General features: G+C 41.6%; 1 protein-coding gene across 1 annotated transcript; it reads left to right on the plus strand.

Moving 5' to 3' along the window:
* Positions 1 to 245: 245 nt before the first annotated feature.
* Positions 246 to 17,824, plus strand: LOC308108031 (arf-GAP with GTPase, ANK repeat and PH domain-containing protein 1-like; the record flags this gene model as incomplete). The annotated part of the gene is made up of 19 exons (XM_080460692.1): positions 246 to 1,386; positions 7,263 to 7,321; positions 7,854 to 7,941; positions 8,353 to 8,438; positions 8,530 to 8,671; positions 8,762 to 8,896; positions 9,466 to 9,587; positions 9,777 to 9,935; positions 10,593 to 10,676; positions 10,946 to 11,050; positions 11,155 to 11,302; positions 12,189 to 12,317; positions 12,411 to 12,548; positions 12,741 to 12,800; positions 13,537 to 13,688; positions 14,085 to 14,175; positions 15,916 to 16,138; positions 16,303 to 16,606; positions 17,543 to 17,824. 19 exons carry the CDS (start codon positions 246 to 248, stop codon positions 17,822 to 17,824), a joined length of 3,648 nt encoding a protein of 1,215 aa, XP_080316818.1.
* Between the last annotated feature and the right edge of the window lie 1,491 nt (positions 17,825 to 19,315).

A 19,315-nucleotide genomic window follows, 5' to 3' on the forward strand; every position in this document is an offset into this window, starting at 1 on the left:
TTACACACGCGCTTGATTTTGATGACGGACTTGTTTTTATGAAGATCTCAGAAGACAGCTGGGCTTCCTGTCAAGCCCATCATCCTGGTAGCAGCTACACAGACATGTGTTTATCCGGTATCGGTGTTTGATTGCGATCTCAGTTGTTATTTTTTTTCTCCTTTGCTTCAGTTTGCCTTGACTGAGGTGTGCAGGTCTGGTGAGGTCAGAGAGCAGGTGCCACTCCGCTGAGGTCCGCTGTCCCAATGAGCAAAGCGGCCAACCCACAGAAACGCACCACCTACCTCATTTCCCTCACTCTGGTGAAGGTTGAGGCTGTGCCAGAGGATGTAGCCGAGAACCAGACGGAGGCTCTTCCAGAGGGGGAAGGGAGCCCTGAGAAGCAGCAGGAGAAGGAGGAGCTTCACATTACCCCCGAAAAGGAGGAAGGACCTGTGTGTGTGGAAGTGGTGGAAAAAGAGAACCCACAAGTGGAAGAGGAAGTGGAACAGGTGCAGATCAAGTATGGCAGCCCCAGTGAAAACAGAGGGAAGCTTGAGAGGAGGGAAACATACCAAAAAGACATTATACCTGGTGGGAAAAGCAAAGACACTTCTTTTGTACAGGCACCGGTTAGGCAAATGGTCAAAGTGTATGGAGGACCGACCTCAGAGGGGGCTGTGCGCAGAGAGGGCCCTCGCTCGGAGGCCTCACGCCCCAAGACGGAGCTCTACCGGGAGCCACCAGTGCTCTTCCTGAAGGGCGAAAACGGAGCTGATTTGAACAGTCGCTCACGGTGCAGCCTCCCATTTTCTGTCCCATCACAGATGAGCCAGCGCCCTGAAGTCCTGATGAGATCTCATGCAGGAGCGAATGCTGCATGCTGGAGGGAGCTCAGAGAGGCCAGCGCAAGCTTGTATCACTCTGCTAAGACTCTGGATCGAAGGGATAACCGTATCGGGGACCAGTCCCCCTTAATGGCAGCTACAACTCTGGGGCCTTACAGAGCGTCCTGGGCCGACAGTGACGGCAGAGGCACGCTGATTCGACCCGGACCTCCCATGAGCGGAGGGTTTTCAGGCATAATGAGCCGGGAAAGCCCTCAGGGGGACAGATTTAAGACAGTCTCTGTTTCCTTACCTGCCCCTCCTGTCACTGATGCGCCCAGGCCTCAAAGAAAAGGTACGAGTCGTACCCTGGACAACAGCGACCTGCATTGCCTCTCTGAGGACCTGAAGAAAGGGAAAGAGGGTCAAGGAGGAACAATACAGCGAGCTCCTCCCAGAGACCGCAAGATGCTCAAGTTCATTAGTGGAATTTTTACCAAAAGTACGCCTGTGCCGCCCAGTGTCAACACGCCACCTCACCTCTATCCAGCTATGGAGCGGGGCTCAAGTGAGGAGGAAGGTAAGGCCACCTGACACACACGGTATCCTGCGCTCAAAACTTTAAGGGTGAACTTACACATTTGCCATCTTGCACATCTTACACATTTCATGACAGTGATATTGAATCATACCAGCCGTCCTTATCACAGAATTTCATGCATCCTTACTCTTCATCTGCAGAGACGATTTAATGACGCTCTTAAATCCCAGTGAGCTGCACATGCGTCACAGAATAAAGCAGACTAACAGCATCTGATAGAAAACTAGTTTCCATTACAAAAGTGGCAGAATTTATTGGCATATCTGTTGTTATGCTTCACCAGTCAGTGCTCCCTTGGGTTATTAAATTAAGCATTTAAGAAGATCATTTTGTCCAATGTGATTAAAAAAGATCACATATTTATTCCTGTTTACATTGCCCCTTGTGGAGTTGTGTGGACCTAAACCAAAAAATAAAATAAATCAAGTGCCACTTATTCCCAGCAATGGTTTAATGCTCTGATAATGTTTTAATTTACTTGAACATTTCATTTATTTTGTGTCATTTCCATAAATTACACCCATTTGAGATATTCAATTAAAGAGAAGAAGAAGCTATATTAATCTCTCAAATAAAGAACTGTTTTTACATCGGCTGTAATGTGAGTAGTTGTTCTTCCGTGTGGTTTGTGTAAATGTTAAGCTGGACACGTGGCGACAAATAAACAGCATCTATGTGACGTTAGTTAATAACCTGAAGAGGCACAAAGGGGGAAAATCATCAGAGATCATCTTTGGGTGAAGCAGCACTACTTTTAAATTGTTCTCCCGGGTCCTCAGTGTATCTGAAGCAACAGTTGTGAAGGCTTAAAAATAACAACAGAAAAACCAAGTGTATTCTGAGGGTGCAGTAACAATCAGATCTGATGAAATGCTGCTTCTTGGAGGGGTAAGACAGATTTGAGGAGAAAGAAATATCTTTGATGCTCTTCCACGGAGCGCTGCAGAAATACAAAACAAAACACGACATGTCTGATAGGTTTGATACATTTTTTTGTGTTGAGTTACATTTTTATTATAAAATACCCCTCATTTATTGAACAAATCAGGCAAATTTAAATGTTAAAAAGACATGAAAAACATTCCTGGTCGCAAAAAAAAACAAACCATGAAGAATTCAGATGATCAATCATCACTTGAAAGTCTTTTTAAAACAACAAAGACCAAACAATCTCTGTTTCATGCATATCAGTTGTTTTTCTTAGTTTATTTCTGCATGTTAATAAACCAAGTTGGGTTGTTTTTTTTAATACTGCCTGTAAATATGAAACGATTTGAGAATAAAAGCACCAGAAACAACTGTATTTATATGACCAATGAATGTCTTTGATGCAACCAGAAAGAGAGGTTGTACATAAAGATTTTTCACAGGCGATTTGATCCCAGATTGAGAAGAGATTTCCTCTATCCAGTCACAATACATTGATAAGTTGTGGCAAAGGATTAGAAATATAGCAAGCTCACCAGCATGAGAGCTCAGTTGTGATCAGACATTTCGCAGAGTTTTCTTGAGGACAATGTTTTTAAATCTAGAACAAATTGTTCTTCATCATGAGGCCATGCTGGAGCTTCACTGCAGAGTACAACGGGGATGCTGCTGTGTGAAAAGGCGGTGATCTCTCTGTTCTTTCACCAACACGCTCAATGATTTGGATCTCTGTTTGGAGGAATTCCCCAAACTGTCACACTACAACAAACACAAATGAGCTGAGTCTCGTCAAGAACTACCTCGTGACAATTTCAGGCTCCTTTTCTTTGAAATAAAGGAGGCGATACAACTTTATCAAATTTTAATCGTCATTATATTCTAAAGAAAATCATCTTTGACACACAGTGTAGGATTGGAGTAAGCTCTGAATAATTTGTCAGGAGTAAGTGGGACATGAATAATTAAGGTTGGGGATACACAGAGCTGTGTTCATCGGCGGAGTGAAGGGAGCGGGAACCTGCTACTTCCTGCTCTGTGCATAGAGTTAATCAGCCTTCAAATGGAGCCTATTCATTTGTCAGTGGTATATTGTGTTTAAGTGTTTGCGAGCGGCATATTCAACAGAGCCTGCAATTACTGCTTCTAATGCCAGCTTTCTGGTGATCGAGAAGCATTGATGATCAAATTTGTCCCTGAAAATATTGATAAGCAGCGACAAAACGTCACAAACATACAGCGGCGGCCTTTGAGTGACATGTTTGCACAGGTGGACATCGTGTGTTGGTGCCTCGCTCACACGTTGCTGTATCCATGAGAGACCATTTATTGTATAGAGACCTGGGCTGGAGGCTTCTGGAAAATGGAGTTGCCATGGCAACAGCAAGCCGTGAGAGATGCTATTTGGTCTGCGGCGTGACGCTTTTGATGGAGGGGAGAGTGTGGGCGTGGGGATTGCCCAAAGATGGGTTCGAGGGAGAGTTGAGGGGGTTTAAAGTTAGACTCTGCCTCCCCAGAGACCCAGGTCAACGCCACTTTGGCTCCACCCAGCGCAGCATGACCTGACAGCTTCTGCGCGTGTGTGTGTGTGTGTGTGTGTGTGTGTGTGTGTGTGTGTGTGTGTGTGTGTGTGTGTGTGTGTGTGTGTGTGTGTGTGTGTGTGTGTGTGTGTGTGTGTGAGTGTGAGTGTGAGTGTGAGTGTGTGTATGCGTGTGTGCGAGCGGCAACAGTATCTGTGTCACTATCTCTCTGGTGATACGATCTCTATGTCCATGTACATCTGTACACACTCAGAGTGGGTGTGTGGGTCACTTTTATTTTATTCACATGCATTTTAATGGAGATTATAAACTAAAGACATAATTAAAAAAAGAGAACTGTTTATAATTGTAGATTGTCAAATGCTGTCAATTACTTCGTTAAAGAAATCTGTTGGGGTATTTTTGTTTAAAATTAGTAACATTACCATTTTCCCAACAGTGCTGACTATATCTGTCTTATTCCCCCCCATTCCACTCTACTGGCCCTTAAAAACGTTCAAACCAATGGAGGCTATTTCATCATATTTTACTGTCTGCAAAAAAATCATAACTGCCGAATCTGACAGTAAATGACATGATGTGATTTATATTTTTTGAAAGACACACCTCAGTTGAATTCATGCATGAGCTGCAGAATAGTAGTAATAATAATAATGACAATAATAATAATAATAATACATTTTAACAGTTCTCTTACTACTGTAATTCCCGTACTAAAAATCTAACCAACCCTGCTATCTGTAGAACCGTTGAAGTGATTTATACTTTCTACAAAATCTTATTTAACTTCATTAGCATCAAACCCGATCAGGTAGCTACTCTCTGCACTGAGAACTGCAACTACACACTGAGACAGACATTATGATGGTGCTTACCCAATGTAGTTAAAATATTCAGCCACAGTCACGCTGCCATTTATCATCATGACACTTAACATTAGAACATTTTTCTTCATACGGGCTCTGCCAGGTGTATTTCCAAAGCCAGACAGTCAACAGAAATACAGCTCTTTCTTTGTAACCGTCACATAAATTGTAATTAAATGAAGAAAAAAGATTTTGGATAAATTATGGTGTTTTCTTTTTTACCAGGAGCTCCTTTACACATGAAATGCTGCACATTTCGGTGTTCAAATGGGAGCGTTTTTCTGTGCAGAGCTGTTAGCTAATAGGCACTTAGCTACAGTAAGCCTTGGCTGTAATTTAAAGGCTATAAAGAAGTGACAGAAGAATTAGTATGCAAGGATCTGCGAGGCTGACATCTGCCTTGACTTTAAAAAAAAAAAAGAAAATGCTGTTCTCTAACAAGATGAGTCACTTCAATTAATGTCTATCATTTCTCAAAGAGCCATTTCTTTTCTATCTGATACAAATAATGTTGTGCATCACGTGGTCCAAACCTCACTGTGGATACTTCACATCAATTCCTTTGGGTTCAGTTGCAGCCCTGAAGATTTAAGGTTTTTGGGTTTGTTTTTTTTTCCCCACAATAAAAATGACCAGTAACTCAGCTGGTCCCTTGTGCAGTTTTCCCGTTCAGAGGATTATTCCAGAAGCTATAAAATCTGATGATACATACTGGTGCACCGGCGCCACTTCAATCGATGACATGTAGTTCCACAAAAATAATCCAGAGAAAAACTGGTTTATAAACAGGAATGATCCCAGCATCCTCGCTCCCTTTAAAACCTTTTTTTTTTTCTTTTCTTTTTGTTTAAGATTACTTGACTTTCTGATGCAAATTGTCATCTTTCGGAAGTCTCTTGAAGCAGGTTTCATCTTCATGATACTGCAGAGCACCCAGTGGCATATTCTCTCTTCTTCCAGTTGACACCAACTTCTATAAAATTCATGAAATGAGGGAACCTGCACAGGGAACAAAATGAATCATCTCAGCACAGCTGGTTGAATCCATCTTTTTCTTTTTCCCTCCTTTTGCTTCCAGTCTTCAAGGCTGAATTAAAGTTAAGATAAGCGAGATGGATTCTCACAGGGAAACGACAATGAGAGGCAAAAAGAAGTGACAGGCTTAACAATGTTAGGGTAAACTAAATATATCGAGCATGCTCACTATCTCATGTGGACTCGTACACTTGATTGAATTTGTTTTGGGTGCTGCAGTCTCTCTCTGAGTCTTGGACACACTGACGCTCCTCGCTGTGCTGAGTCCACAGACAGTCAAGCCAAACTTGGACGGCAGTCAGCAATACCTCTTTTAGACATTTGGGACCGAGTGTTTTCGTTTCAACTTGGCCAACTTTGCACAAGAAGTTACCACTTTGTCAGATTTGCGCTTCTCTTCCCAGCTTAGCCGAGTGTTGAAGTTCTCTATTTTACCCAATTTTAGATTTTAAGATCCATTTTCTGTACCTACTCTATTCAAGGTAGGACCTTCTATCTTATAATCATTTTAGGACTTTGGGATTAAGCGAGAGTACACACAGGCACAGGGAGAACATGCAAACATCACAGAAAGCCACCAGATCCGAAGTTGACCTGGGTCTGTGTGACTGTGCCAACCAATTAAAGCGTAAACCCACTCATGATGTTAGCAAGCTGAGCAATGTTAATAAAGGTTTCTTTTTTTCATTTCACTCGAGGTAAGACGTCTTTCGTTCTCATTTTCAACATGACAGACACGCGATCCGACGTTTCTTTTGTTAATTGTTAAAAGCTGTCAGATCAGCTATGTGTTCCAGTATTAAAGGGGACATGGGGAAGCTTTCCAAACCTCATCCTTAAAGACCATACCGTCTTTCCCACATTGCTCTGATCATAGCACGTTGCTCCATTTATAGGCCTGTCAAATGTTTGACAGATCTGCCAGAAGGTCCAATCCAGCCCACAGGATGACTTGCCAAGTTTAAAAATGACAAAAAAAAAAAAAAAAAAGACATGAGCTTAATCTTTCATGGAAAGTAACAGCTGTTTCAGTTGTATTTGCTGGGGATGGCTCTGTGTTGAGGAGACGCTGCAGCACCGAGACCCGAGCAGTGAAAACTGGCTAGGTTGTTGTTAGCACGGTAGCGTCAACGCATCTGAAGGCTGTCAGACAACATTTGCATTGATAAACAACAGGCTTCAGCCTTCATTAGTATGAAAAGATAAGAATATGGTCCTCAGGATTTCAGATCAGCAGGTCTTTTATATCGACGACCAGCCTTTCAAAAAGGAAAGGATGAATGGAGTGGAGGACATCTTTGTACGTCTCACTGTCCTTTACAACAGTATGTACTGAAAAAATTCCATACTGTTAATATTTTTCTTTAATCTTTTCCACTTGTTTTGTGAAGAGATGTTTTTTTTTAGATTTAGACGGTCTCTTTTTTTTTTCTTCATCAATAACCCCACTGTTTCCTCTCCTATGTTTCCCCTTCATGCTCGTCTTCAGCTGGATGCACGAGCAGTCAAGAGTGGACAATGAGCCAACCGGTCCAGGAGCTTCACCTCGTAAGAACCTTCGACAAATTGCTTCTTTTTTTCTTTATCCAGTTGTTGCCGTTATTTAATCAGGAAAATCCAGATTACAAATTATTTTGACAAGGGAGGCCTGGTCCAGGTTGCAACCTTATACGGTATTCTTTTATGGTGCTTTTAAAAGCAATTAATGGATATGAATGTTTCATCTTTAAAACAATATTTTGATACCATGGAGCATGATATGGGAATGCTGTTTTTTTCTGTCGAAATTCAGAAAGAATCCCAAACAAAGTGAACTGAAAATGGTGTTTTATGTATGAACATGTCGCAGTGTTATTGTCTAAGAATGCTGGGTGATTTCAAGCAAATCAAATCACAGTACATTTGGTGGCGAGTAAGAGATTATGCATTCAAATATGAATCATAGAAAAGCATGATTCATTGAATAGTCTCTCTTTAAAGTGGAGGAAGCTGCATGCTTCTATAGCTTATCACCTTGATTACATGTGAGTAGAGCTTGTTACCAAACGTGCATCTCCTTCTGTCTGTTTCTATCATTCAGGGTGTTTTGGGAGGTCTGTGCAGCGGAAAGTCTGCTCTGGTTCACAGACACTTGACAGGAAGTTACCTGCCACTGGAAAATGCAGAAGGTTAGTTCACCTCCTGTTTACTGTGCACTATGTGCACTGATATTATATACGTATTGAAGGTCAACCATGACTAGGATGGGTTAAATGCAGAGATTAGTTCAAAGAGTCAATAGAATATCTTAAAAAAAAAAAAATCTTCCTGTGTATATTAGCAGCTGAAAGTTATTAAGTCTTTCAGGGGGTCTAATTTGCACGAGTGTGCAGAAACTGATCAGAAAGCGGTTTTATTTTCAGCTTGAATTTCATGAAATGTGAGGTCTTAGAATAATTTTATGGAAATCTTTTTGAAACAATCGTTCACTCTCTGAGCTTTGGCATCTTAAAGGTGTTAGTGATTCCAGTTTTTGGTTTTACTTGGTATCTGATTTAAATTAATATCGGTGTGGGTTTTTTCTCTTTAATACTTCCCAGGACGCCAGTACATCAAGGACGTCCTGGTTGATGGACAGAGCCACTTGTTGTTAATCAGAGAGGAAACTGAACTCCCAGGCGCTCAGGTGGGTTTCGTTTCAGTTCGTAGTTGAACAACGTGGACAATCAGCCTGTTGTTGTGTATTTCCATAGCTGGGTCTTCTTCCTCTTCCTTAGTTTGCGGCTTGGGTGGATGCTGTCATTCTGGTCTTCAGTTTGGAAAACGAGTCCAGCTTCCAAGAAGTTTACAAAATGTACCACCAGCTCGCGGCCCACCGGCCCATCACTGAGATCCCGTTCGTAGTAGTCGGCACTCAGGGTAGGAGTCTTGCACTCCGCCTGTGTTTCCCTGGTAAATGTTTGCCGAGTCAAACTCCTTGTGTATTTGTGCTGTTTGTTGTTTTCTCAGATAAGATCAGCAGCACCAACCCCAGAGTAATAGATGATGCCAGGGCCAGACAGCTCTGCTCAGACGTGCGGCGGTGCACTTACTACGAGACCTGTGCAACGTACGGCCTCAATGTAAACAGGGTCTTCACTGACGGTAGGTCTCCTTTCAGTGCTGGGTCACATGATGGAGGAGAATGAAAGAAGGATTGAATTGACCGAAATGTTGAAAAAAGGAAATCGAAATCATTTGCACACATTTTTGATCACAACTCAAAAAATGAATTACTTCTTATTTCATTGACATTGCCGATTGTTAGCTGTATATTGGTTTATCGACGTTCTAGAAACATGATGTGGGTTTGTTCAGATTCAATGATAACAACATATTTACGTCAAACCATGTATTGGAGCAGATATATTGTTGTCATCGAGAAATACAATTATAATAATTATCACTTTTCTGAATCCATACATTTATCATTTATGCACAAAGTAAACAGAACACAGATTACTGTGGGACGCCATGTAACAGAATGCTGACTTGCAATTACGTGTTGGTGGTTTGTTGTTTTGTTCTCAAGGAGCTTTTCACAACTCCTCATATTCTATTTCTTTCAATTCAGTAAAATGTGACGACTCAAAGTAGCAAATGCAACTGAGGATGCACATATGTGGATTTTAGTCTTTTTTTTATCTCTAAATCTTTGTGTTTTTTTCTCACAGCTGCTCAGAAGATTATGGCAGCCAAGAAACAAGCTGCTCTTTTAGCTACCTGTAAATCACTCCCCAACTCCCCCAGTCACTCTGGGGGCTCCACACCAGTGTCCGGCATCTTTCCAGGACAGGTGAAACTCTTAACAGTCGCAGTAGAAGTGGCATTACTGTTTTTCCCGGCATAATAAGCGTTTCAGATTAGCTGTCTGGCTATTTTTAAAGGCAGTGCATGTGCATTGTGTCACTCTGGCTTATCTACTCCTCCTTATCATTTCATCGCTCCTCTCTTTTTCACCGCTGTGGCTCTTTTCTCTCATCAGGCGAGCAATGGGGGTCAGAGCAGTGATTACTCCTCATCACTTCCCTCCACTCCTGTCATTAGTCACAAAGAGATCGGTAGAACAGCCAGAGGAGAGAAACAGGACAGTGGTACACCCGGGTCGGTTCGCAGCGTCCGACGACGCACCTCAAGATTTGCGGTAATTACTACACCGTGCAATGTTTAACTGCGCCTCCACACCCTTTATGTTTATACGGGTCTTCTATTCTATTCAACAGAAGCCCCAAATTGTATGAAGGTCAAATGTAGAAATTGAGGCAGTGAAAACTTTGACATAGACAATGAATTCCTGATGCACCTTTGTTTTCATTTCGCTTTACTTTTTTAATCCTTTTTTTTGAATTTCTCTTCACTGTGCCTATTTTCTTCTTTTTCATCTCAATATACAAAACGTTTTCCTCACATTTTGTTTGAATTTATGTTTGTCTCTGCATAAGAAACCTAACTCTAATCCTCAATACTCGTTACCTAACCCTAACTTTGACAAAGTTAGTGTTTCTTGTTTTATAGATTGTTGCATTTTTTAAATCACCTTTGATTTTTATTCAGAACATATAACATAGCAGTTGTTTATTAAGTGGGTTTTTAGTTCGTAGTATATGAGTCTGCTTTGTCTGTTGTCCAAATCAGTGTGGGTTGACAGGAACAGTACAGCTGTGGACCAAAGACCAAAACAATTAACTATAATAAGGATTTTGTCACATGACAGTCATGTGGAACCTCGTTCTTTGAATGTTGCTTATTTTTAAAGCTGCAAAGCCCCGATACACTCGTCACGCTCTTTTCTATCCTTTAGGGTCGGAGAGGCAGCGACTCAAACAGAAGAAGTGCAGACTACAAGGGTGATTTGGGCAGTGGACGCTCCATCCCCATTAAACAGGTAGGACAGAGAGTCTCCCTGATGCAGAAACAAACATGATATATTTGGAGACCCTCGACAGAAGGCTTGTCGCCAGCAGTCTCTTAGATTGCATAAAGCCACTTTCATCTTGAGGAGTGATTAAGAGACGTTATCTCCCATATTGGTCTGATGAATAGATGGTGGGTGTTTTTGGCAGCCAGGAGTCATTGCGCTACTGAAATGTGTCAAATGAACACACCAGACATTAGCGATAATATCTCCCTCTTGGGTTTTGTCACCCCCTCCAGGGCTTCTTGCTGAAGCGCAGTGGCAACTCGCTGAACAAAGAGTGGAAGAAGAAGTATGTCACCCTGTCCAACGATGGCATACTGTCCTATCACTCCAGTGTCAATGTGAGTCCACGTGCGAGCACGACGCCGCAAAGCACTATGTTGCTCAAAGCACAACTGGCGGTTGATGTTGGACGGTGAGGACTGATGTTTTTTTTTCTCTGCAGGATTACATGTTGAACACACCGGGGAAGGAGATGGACCTGCTGCGAGTGACAGTGAAGGTGCCGGGGAAACGACCACCTCGTGCTGTACCCACCTGCGGACCTCCAGCTGGACTCAACGGGCGGGTCAAAGACGCGCCAGGATCCGAGGGTGAAGAAAAACAAAATCTAGTTTTCTGCTTTCAAACCTTAAAACAGGCAAAATGCTATAAATATCACAAAAAAAAAATATATATATATATATATATATATATATATATATATATATAATAATAATCATAAGAGAGCACTGTTGTTTTATCTTTTGTTTAAAAAAAGCTTCTTAAGTCGAAATGTCAACATACCAACGTGTCTACCTGTGAAGAGGCTGTCATCGCTTCATTTTTGCACAGCGACAACAGCTGGTGGCCGCTCTCTCATCTTGTAGTAAAATTCTGATTTGAAATCTCGACAGTTGTTCTCCTATATGAGATGCTGAGGTAGCTGTGAATCAGGTGAAGTTAAAAAAAACCTCGGGGCTGCTTTTGAAGGTCAAAGACAATCATTTGAAAAGTTTGTTTTCTCTTTGTTGGATTTAAAGACTGTTTTGAAAGTGGAGGTGAAGCCTGTGTGTATCAGAGGAGAGGAGTACTGCATTGTAATGCAAAACCTCTGCAGGGTTATTTAAAAAAAAAAAAACATTATAAAAGAGTATGAAATACTATATTTTGTTTTCCATTTATTCTTCCATTTATTCGCTCCTTGTGTATCCCGAAATGCAACAATGAGATTGTTTTTGTCATTAGAATTTTTTTTTAGTTCCTTTGCTGTGAGACTATAATGCCCTGCCCCTTCCGAAGTGGTATAACGCCGCAACTCAAATGTGCAAAACACAATTTCCCTTCACATGTCATTTTTAATGTTTCTACACATTTCATTTGTGGGTACGTGTGATTTTATAATACTTGGAACTATTCATTTTACACGTGGCACTTACTCATGTATTTATTGGTAATCATGCAAAGTCATGCTCAATTTTTTGTGGTTCATCTTTATAGTTCCTATGAGTGCGGGTGGCCTCCTGCAGGTGGAGGAGATGGAGGGACTGGGTGGTGCACTGTTCCTGAGGAGTAACAGAGGAGCGCAGGGGCGTCCTTCAGCACTCTCTAATCATGCTCAAAGTGTGGGTGAGTACAGGAGTTTTCTTCTTATATTTAAAAAAAACAACAAAAAAAAACAAAACATTTGTGAACACGTCATTTCCTGGACTCTGTTTCCAGACTCTGCTGTTGAGGGAGTCTCAAGCTCTTCCTCTACGAAAGACGTCGGCTCTGCCTCCCCAGTGACAGATAGGAAGAAACATCGCAGAAAGAAGAGCATGAACCAGAAAGGAGATGCTGCCATTGGCCAAGCAGATGGTGAACTAAAAAAAATCAAATCTAACTAAAATGTGTTTTAATCTGTGTTCAGCATTCCCATAATAATGATACATATAAGAATTGTTTTTCTGAAAAATATATAGTGAGCATTCATTAAAACCGTTTTTAAAATGTCTAATGCAAATGCATTATTTCATTTTCTCCTGTCTTTTGTCGTCTTTCTTCTTGCAGCCAAGCGCAAAATGTGGAAACTAAAGAGCTTTGGTAGCTTAAGAAACGTAAGCAAGACAGGTAATGTTCCCTTTTCACTCTGCATCATCCCTACTATTGTTGACCACATAAAAATCTGTCCGTCTTGTGGTTTTTTTTCGCATTGGGTGTGACGTTATATCAAGCATAGTTGTGCACACATGCTTTAATAAATGCTGCATATCCGTGCGCGTCAAGGTTTTTGACATAACGTCATTAAACTTCAATGGTTAACTGCACTGATGGGTGCAAACTTCAGTGTATTATTCAGTTGAATGGTTTTCAAAGTGTGGGGTGGGACCCTCCTGGGAGGCGGCGGAGAGCTTCAGGAGGGTGTGCAGCTGCAGGAAAAATCTGGCTTTAAGGCGGATGCCTTTTCCCAGCATCACATTTTCCTTTCAGTTTTTTTGGGGGGAAAAAAAAATAGGTGGAGAACACATTGTTCAACTCTTTGGAGATAAAACACATTTTTCGGCCAGAAATTGTTGTAAGTGTAATAAATACAAATTTAAAGGATAACATGAGGTTTGGTTCCAACAGTTCCAGGCTATCCATAAAGACTTTTATCAGATATTTAAATGAAACGCATACAGCTGGCACAAGAACCGTTTTGATTTGTCGGTAATATGGATTTCAACAGCCAATAGTTTTACTCCCACACTTAAAAAAAACCTGCAGCTGAGGTAAAAAAAGTTCAAAACAAACAGTTGGAAAACAGGACTGGAGCAAAATAGCCGGTTTCAAGTCTCTGTTGCTCATTCATGTCTTTCTGCATCAGATGAGGACAACTTCGACTTCCTTATCGTGTCGAGCACTGGCCAGACGTGGCACTTTGAAGCCCAGAATGTGGAGGAGAGAGACTCCTGGGTCCAAGCCATCGAGAGCCAGATCCTGGCCAGCCTGCAACTGTGCGAGAGCAGGAAAAACAAGGCAAGAGACGACAAAAGGTTTCTGAGTCATCGTCCTCTGCACACGGAGTGCACCTTTTTACACAGTGCAGGTTAACGTACAGTCACCGACAAATGACAAAACATAAGCATGTCTACACGTTCGCTGAATGAAAAACAGGCTCTATTTTCATACTGACACAGTGGGTAAAACGAAATAAATAAGCACACACTTTTATACTCGCCTTTCTGATGTTTGTGAAGTCTTTTGTGAAGCCAGGCTTTAATTACTCTTCACATCCACGACTGCTTTTCCAGTGAGATTTGGAGATCACTCTAATCGTGTCAGTAATAAAGGCGGTGAAAACAGAGCTCTTGTCACGGGGCGCAAGTTTGCTGGTGCCTAATTTATTGTCACAATTTACCCTGTTTCTCACAGACACGCAAGAACAGCCAGAGTGAGGCGGTCGCTCTGCAGGCGATCCGAAACGCAAAGGGCAACAACTTCTGTGTCGACTGCGATGCTCCGAGTAAGTCAAATGCTGTAATTGCTTCAATATATCCTCACACTGTTCCAGATTACTTTCTCTGTCTCATTTTGAAATTATTTCACTTATTTCATATTATGTCATCTCTGATTGTTGCTTGGGGCATTAGGAGACCACGTTTTAGAGATGGAGGAGGTTCAGCTCTGTATTTATTGCACTGTGAATGGGTTCATTGAGGAAACACTGGAAAGGCCTTGAGCCCAGATAGCAAGGCAACTCCAGTATGCCAGAAATGCTTGAGTCTTCCATTTAATCAAAGCAAAATTTAAAAAAAAAAAACGAAGCAGAACAAAAGCAGCCGCAGAGTTATGTAAATTTGTTGGGAGAAATTCAATACGACAAGCATCATATGTTCAGCACTGCGGACTCCATTCCCCAAAGTTTTACCATATTTCTAAAATACAATCCCATGAGTAAGGACTTTTTTGAGGGTAAAATATAACCCCAGATCAAAATTTATAGTCTGGGTCCAGTTATCGAAACACCCATGGTTTCTAGTACTGAAAGTCCCTGCAGTCAAAATGCAGCTTCACCAGGCAACGAAAGGCACATTTATTTATGAAACGTCATTCAGACCCATTCAATTCACAGTGCCGGACAAGGAAATAAAGAAAACACATTTTAACCAAGGCGATTAAGAAAGGCATAAAAATTGGAATAAATAAAGTCCAAACGTTATGAAGAGAAAAAGTTGAATCTATTGTTTATTGGAAAGCCTGAGTAAATACGAGGTTGTGCTGAAGAGGATCAGCAACTATTTGCTTCTCAGAACAAGCCAGAGCTTCTGTGCAATTGTGAGACATTTTCTTTAGAAAACAATTAATTACTTCATGTAAATTTAGAAAAACAGTGTAACTTGTTACATTATTTGAATGCAAACTTCTTGTTTTGAATTATAAACTGCAAACTATCAATCTTTATTTTCAATTTGAAATGTTTGCACAAGGGCAAACCCTCCAATAAGAGTGAGTGTGCTCCTCCTCTGTCTGAAATAAGCTTTTTAAGTCTTAATCTGCCCAGAGAACAGTGATCCTGAAATACATATTATTACACAATGTACGTTACGCTTACTCATTGTTTCTTCAAATGGTGTAAATGTTTTTATGCCTGTTTAATGATTCTGTTGATAATATTTCAGACGACTTAATCCTACTTTGCAGCCTTGTTATAGTTAAAGTAAAAAGTTTCTTTAAAAAAAAAAGGCCCCTTGACACTCAGCTCTGACTCATTATCTAAATTCTATACTGGCTCTTCGATTTAATGCCGTTCTTGGAGCATGTCTGTGAATATGAATCCAAAAGAAAATGACCCAAAGCAGCTGCTTTGCTCTTACAAAAGAAACTACAAGGTAAATGAACCAATTATAAAAGCCTTGCAAACGTCTTCACTTGTTTAAGTGATGCAGCAAAAAGCATACTGATAAACCTTTGTTTTTAGGAGATGTTCCCACCGAACATAAATTATAATGTTCAATACGTTTTAAACCTTGGCACGTGGTAAAGGATCTAAGTTTCAGGGTCTAATATTACTTTGTATCCTGGCCACTGATTTAACAGCCTGACAGATGCTTTAAAACTCGTCCAGAAAGGATTTTACTTCAGAGACTTTCACCACATGACACAGCCGAGCTGGCGACACTTCCACTGCACATGACTGATTGAAATGGTTGAAATCCTCCCATGTGTTCATCTCAAATGCTTCACTTGTTGCTCCTTCCTCCAGATCCAACCTGGGCCAGTCTGAACCTGGGGGCGCTCATATGTATTGAGTGTTCGGGGATCCACAGGAACTTGGGGACCCACCTGTCACGGGTTCGCTCGCTGGCCCTCGATGATCTGCCGCCAGAGCTCACGCTGGTCCTCAGTGCCATAGGAAACCACATGGTGAACAGTATATGGGAGGCGCGCACGATGGGCCACCGTAAACCTGCGCCCGATGCTTCACGGTAAAGACTTAAACCCTCATTCAATCTCAGCACTGGTTTAGTTAAATCCCTCACGGTACTTCTGAGCTGCTCATGTGTCCGAGTGAAGAGAGACGTTAAAACTCGAAAATGTGTTTCACTGATTTGCCCACTCTTGCCTCTCTTCGCTTCTTCTGCTTGTCCAGAGAGGAGCGGGAGTCGTGGATACGAGCCAAATATGAGCTGAAACTGTTTGTGGCGCCGCTGCCTCCTCCCACTCCGAGTGAGGGTCCAGACATCACTCTATCTGGCCGTCTTCTGTTGGCAGTGATGGAGCACAACCTCCCCAAGCTGTTGCTCCTCTTGGCCCACTGCACTAAGGAGGACGTTAACGCCCCTCTCAGCCTGGCACTTTCCTCCAGGTCACTGTTGGCGCTGCGGCTTCCCGGCTCCGCCCTGCACGCTGCCTGTCAGCAGGCTGATGTGGTGATGACGCAGCTCCTCATGTGGGTGAGTTATCTCCACGCCGCTCCACCGTCCCTGTGGTTTTGTCAGGTTATTAATAAAACATTTGTTCTTACATTTATTCTGATCCATTTAACCAGAAAACAACATTGAATTGTTATCGGGATGATTTTGCTGTCAGGATACAGAATCGACAAGGTGTGAAGTGACTTAATATATCATTATCTTCAGTACAGTGTCATGTGGCGTTATGCACACATGGCAAAACAGTGACCTTTGACTAATTAATTGCCCAAAGAACAAAAGTTGTGAAAACAGCAGAGTCAGCAGATGTCATCCAAAGGTGTTCTGTCTTTGTGAAGGACAAAGCTTCATGAGATCATTTTAAGTAGTGCTTTACGCCCTTTCTTTTTTCTTTTTTTTTTTGAAGAATTGATGGACCCTTAATTTTCTTTCTTGAGCTGAATGATGAAGTACAAAAGAGCGAGTATCTGTTTCAATATTTAAGATTTGCAAATAACAAACAGCATGAAATCATTGCAAAGTATTTTCTGTCACACTGCACTCACTCCGTGACGTTATCAATCCGCAACACATTATTTTTGTTGGTTGTGCTTTTTCGAGGTTTTTCTGTTGATCAATATTTTAACTCTTAGTAATTCCATTAAACATAGGAATTTTCAATACAAAGTGTTTTTTCATTTAAGTCACTTGTTATTTTTGAAAGCAATATAATATAGCAAAATTATACACCTTTACCAGCTTGTCTTCCTTTTGAACATTTAATAGCCTGCGTATTGCAGCTTCAGATGAATTTAGTCTGCAGGGCAGATAATGCTCGATTGGTCATAAAGGTTATAGAACTTCTGCCCGAGAGGTAATTCAGCTGCGTTTGAGAAACTTGGATTTATGTCCGCCCTGATAAGACGTGTTTAAAATGTTCAGTATGTAATAATTGCTCAGTCTCGTCTCTGTCCTCAGTACGGCTGTGATGTTCGGCATCGCGACGCTCACGGCCAGACGGCATTGGCTCTGGCTCACAACGCCGGCAGCCAGGAATGCGTCGACATCTTGCTTCAGTATGGATGCCCAAATGAACTGCCCCCGTCCATAACCACAGCAGTCGGTTTCGCAGCCGCTACAACGTCCAGTTTCCCTGTTGCCATGGCGCCCAGTCTGACTGTTGCCACGACGCTCAAGATAACGCACAAGAGCGGCGGCACCAGCTTGACTTACAGCACCTCCAGGAGAGCTGTGTCTTAAGTGAAACGTGGCGTGGTGTTGTGTTGTGTGTTTGAGCGCGTGCGAGCTTGTGGCTTTACCCTCATACTGCCCTGGATAGAGAAAACTTATTGTCAGACTCATGGAGCCATATTGGCTTTTGAAGGTGTGTGTGTGCGTGTGTGTGTGTGTTGGGGGGGAGGTGGGGGGCGGGGTCGGGGAGTTGTCAAAAACATTACTGAAAGTGTTTCAACCAAAAAAAAAACATAAAGAGAAGGTTTTCTGTCTATACTTTGTATGCGATCGTAAAGCTAAAGGGCATGACAGCCGAATGCTTCTGCGTTGAGAATAATTAAGAATGTAATGAAGTGTCGAGGAGGCCGGGGCTGTTTGTCAGGGGTGAGGTGTCACAGTTGTAATCTTTCATTATTGGATGGAGCATCTTAAAAGTGACATACCACACGATCCAATACCATTTCCTATTTGGCACTCCCATAGCATATTGTACAACTCACCAATTTCACATACAAAATTAAGAAATATTAACTACATAGTTTTTTTTCCATAAAGTTTCCAGTTCCTTTTCAACAGCTCTACATTTTTGATTTAGCAAAACTTCCACTTGTGTGCTTCTTAAGCTCACATATAACCACGATGGTTACTTTTTACATCAGTAACAACATCCAGCTTTGCTGTTGCCATGCCGACCAGTCTAGTCTACGGGTGACGCACACATCACTGCTTCCACCGTAGAAATTGTTTGGTTAATCCGGTTTCTCCACACAGGCTAAAGAAATGAATTTGTGTCTCTAAATGCTCCAGTCAGTGGAATCCTGGCCTGTGTGTGGCCTGCACTTGCTCATTGTAAGCTTGGATCTGCTTTAGATTTCTACACGAGGATGGAAAACGCCATGTAAAGTAACACTGTGAATGAGGCAGCCAGAAAGTGAAAGTAAATGATTCCTTATGAATTCCTCAAATCTTGAATCACTAAAGTTCTGACTGATCGAACTGCCACTTTCAAAAACTAATTTTTTGAAATGAATACATTCTTTGTCTGTTGATAAATTGGAATTTGAAGAACAGAACAAAAAATTTTTTTTTCGATTTCTTGAACTTTTCCTCTAAATAGTTCGACAACTTACCCACCAAAAGGGCAACGTATCACATGTTCACAAAAATCTATCTTAAAAATCTATTTTTAAAAAAACAATTCAACATATACTGTATAAATGAGACTTTATTCATTTTGTATGCAGTTTGTAGCACTGGGATGTATCGATCAATTATATAGAATGAAAAGTCAGAACGGTTTGACAACCTGCCCCTGCCCCTGCCCCCTTACTTCTAATGGTGTTACTCATACACAGTATGATAATGCAGTCAGTATTCCAGTTTATTCTCCACTCTTTAGGGAATGAGAAGTTGTCTATGGCCACAAACAACATGCCTACGCATCGACGAGTACAAAAGTAAAGAGCTGCAATAAGTTTACAGTTTGACGGAGGCACGTCCTGATTTCCAAACCCTACA

This window comes from Lipophrys pholis (genome assembly GCF_963383615.2).
Source record: "Lipophrys pholis genome assembly, chromosome: 4".
Lineage (NCBI taxonomy): Eukaryota > Metazoa > Chordata > Actinopteri > Blenniiformes > Blenniidae > Lipophrys > Lipophrys pholis.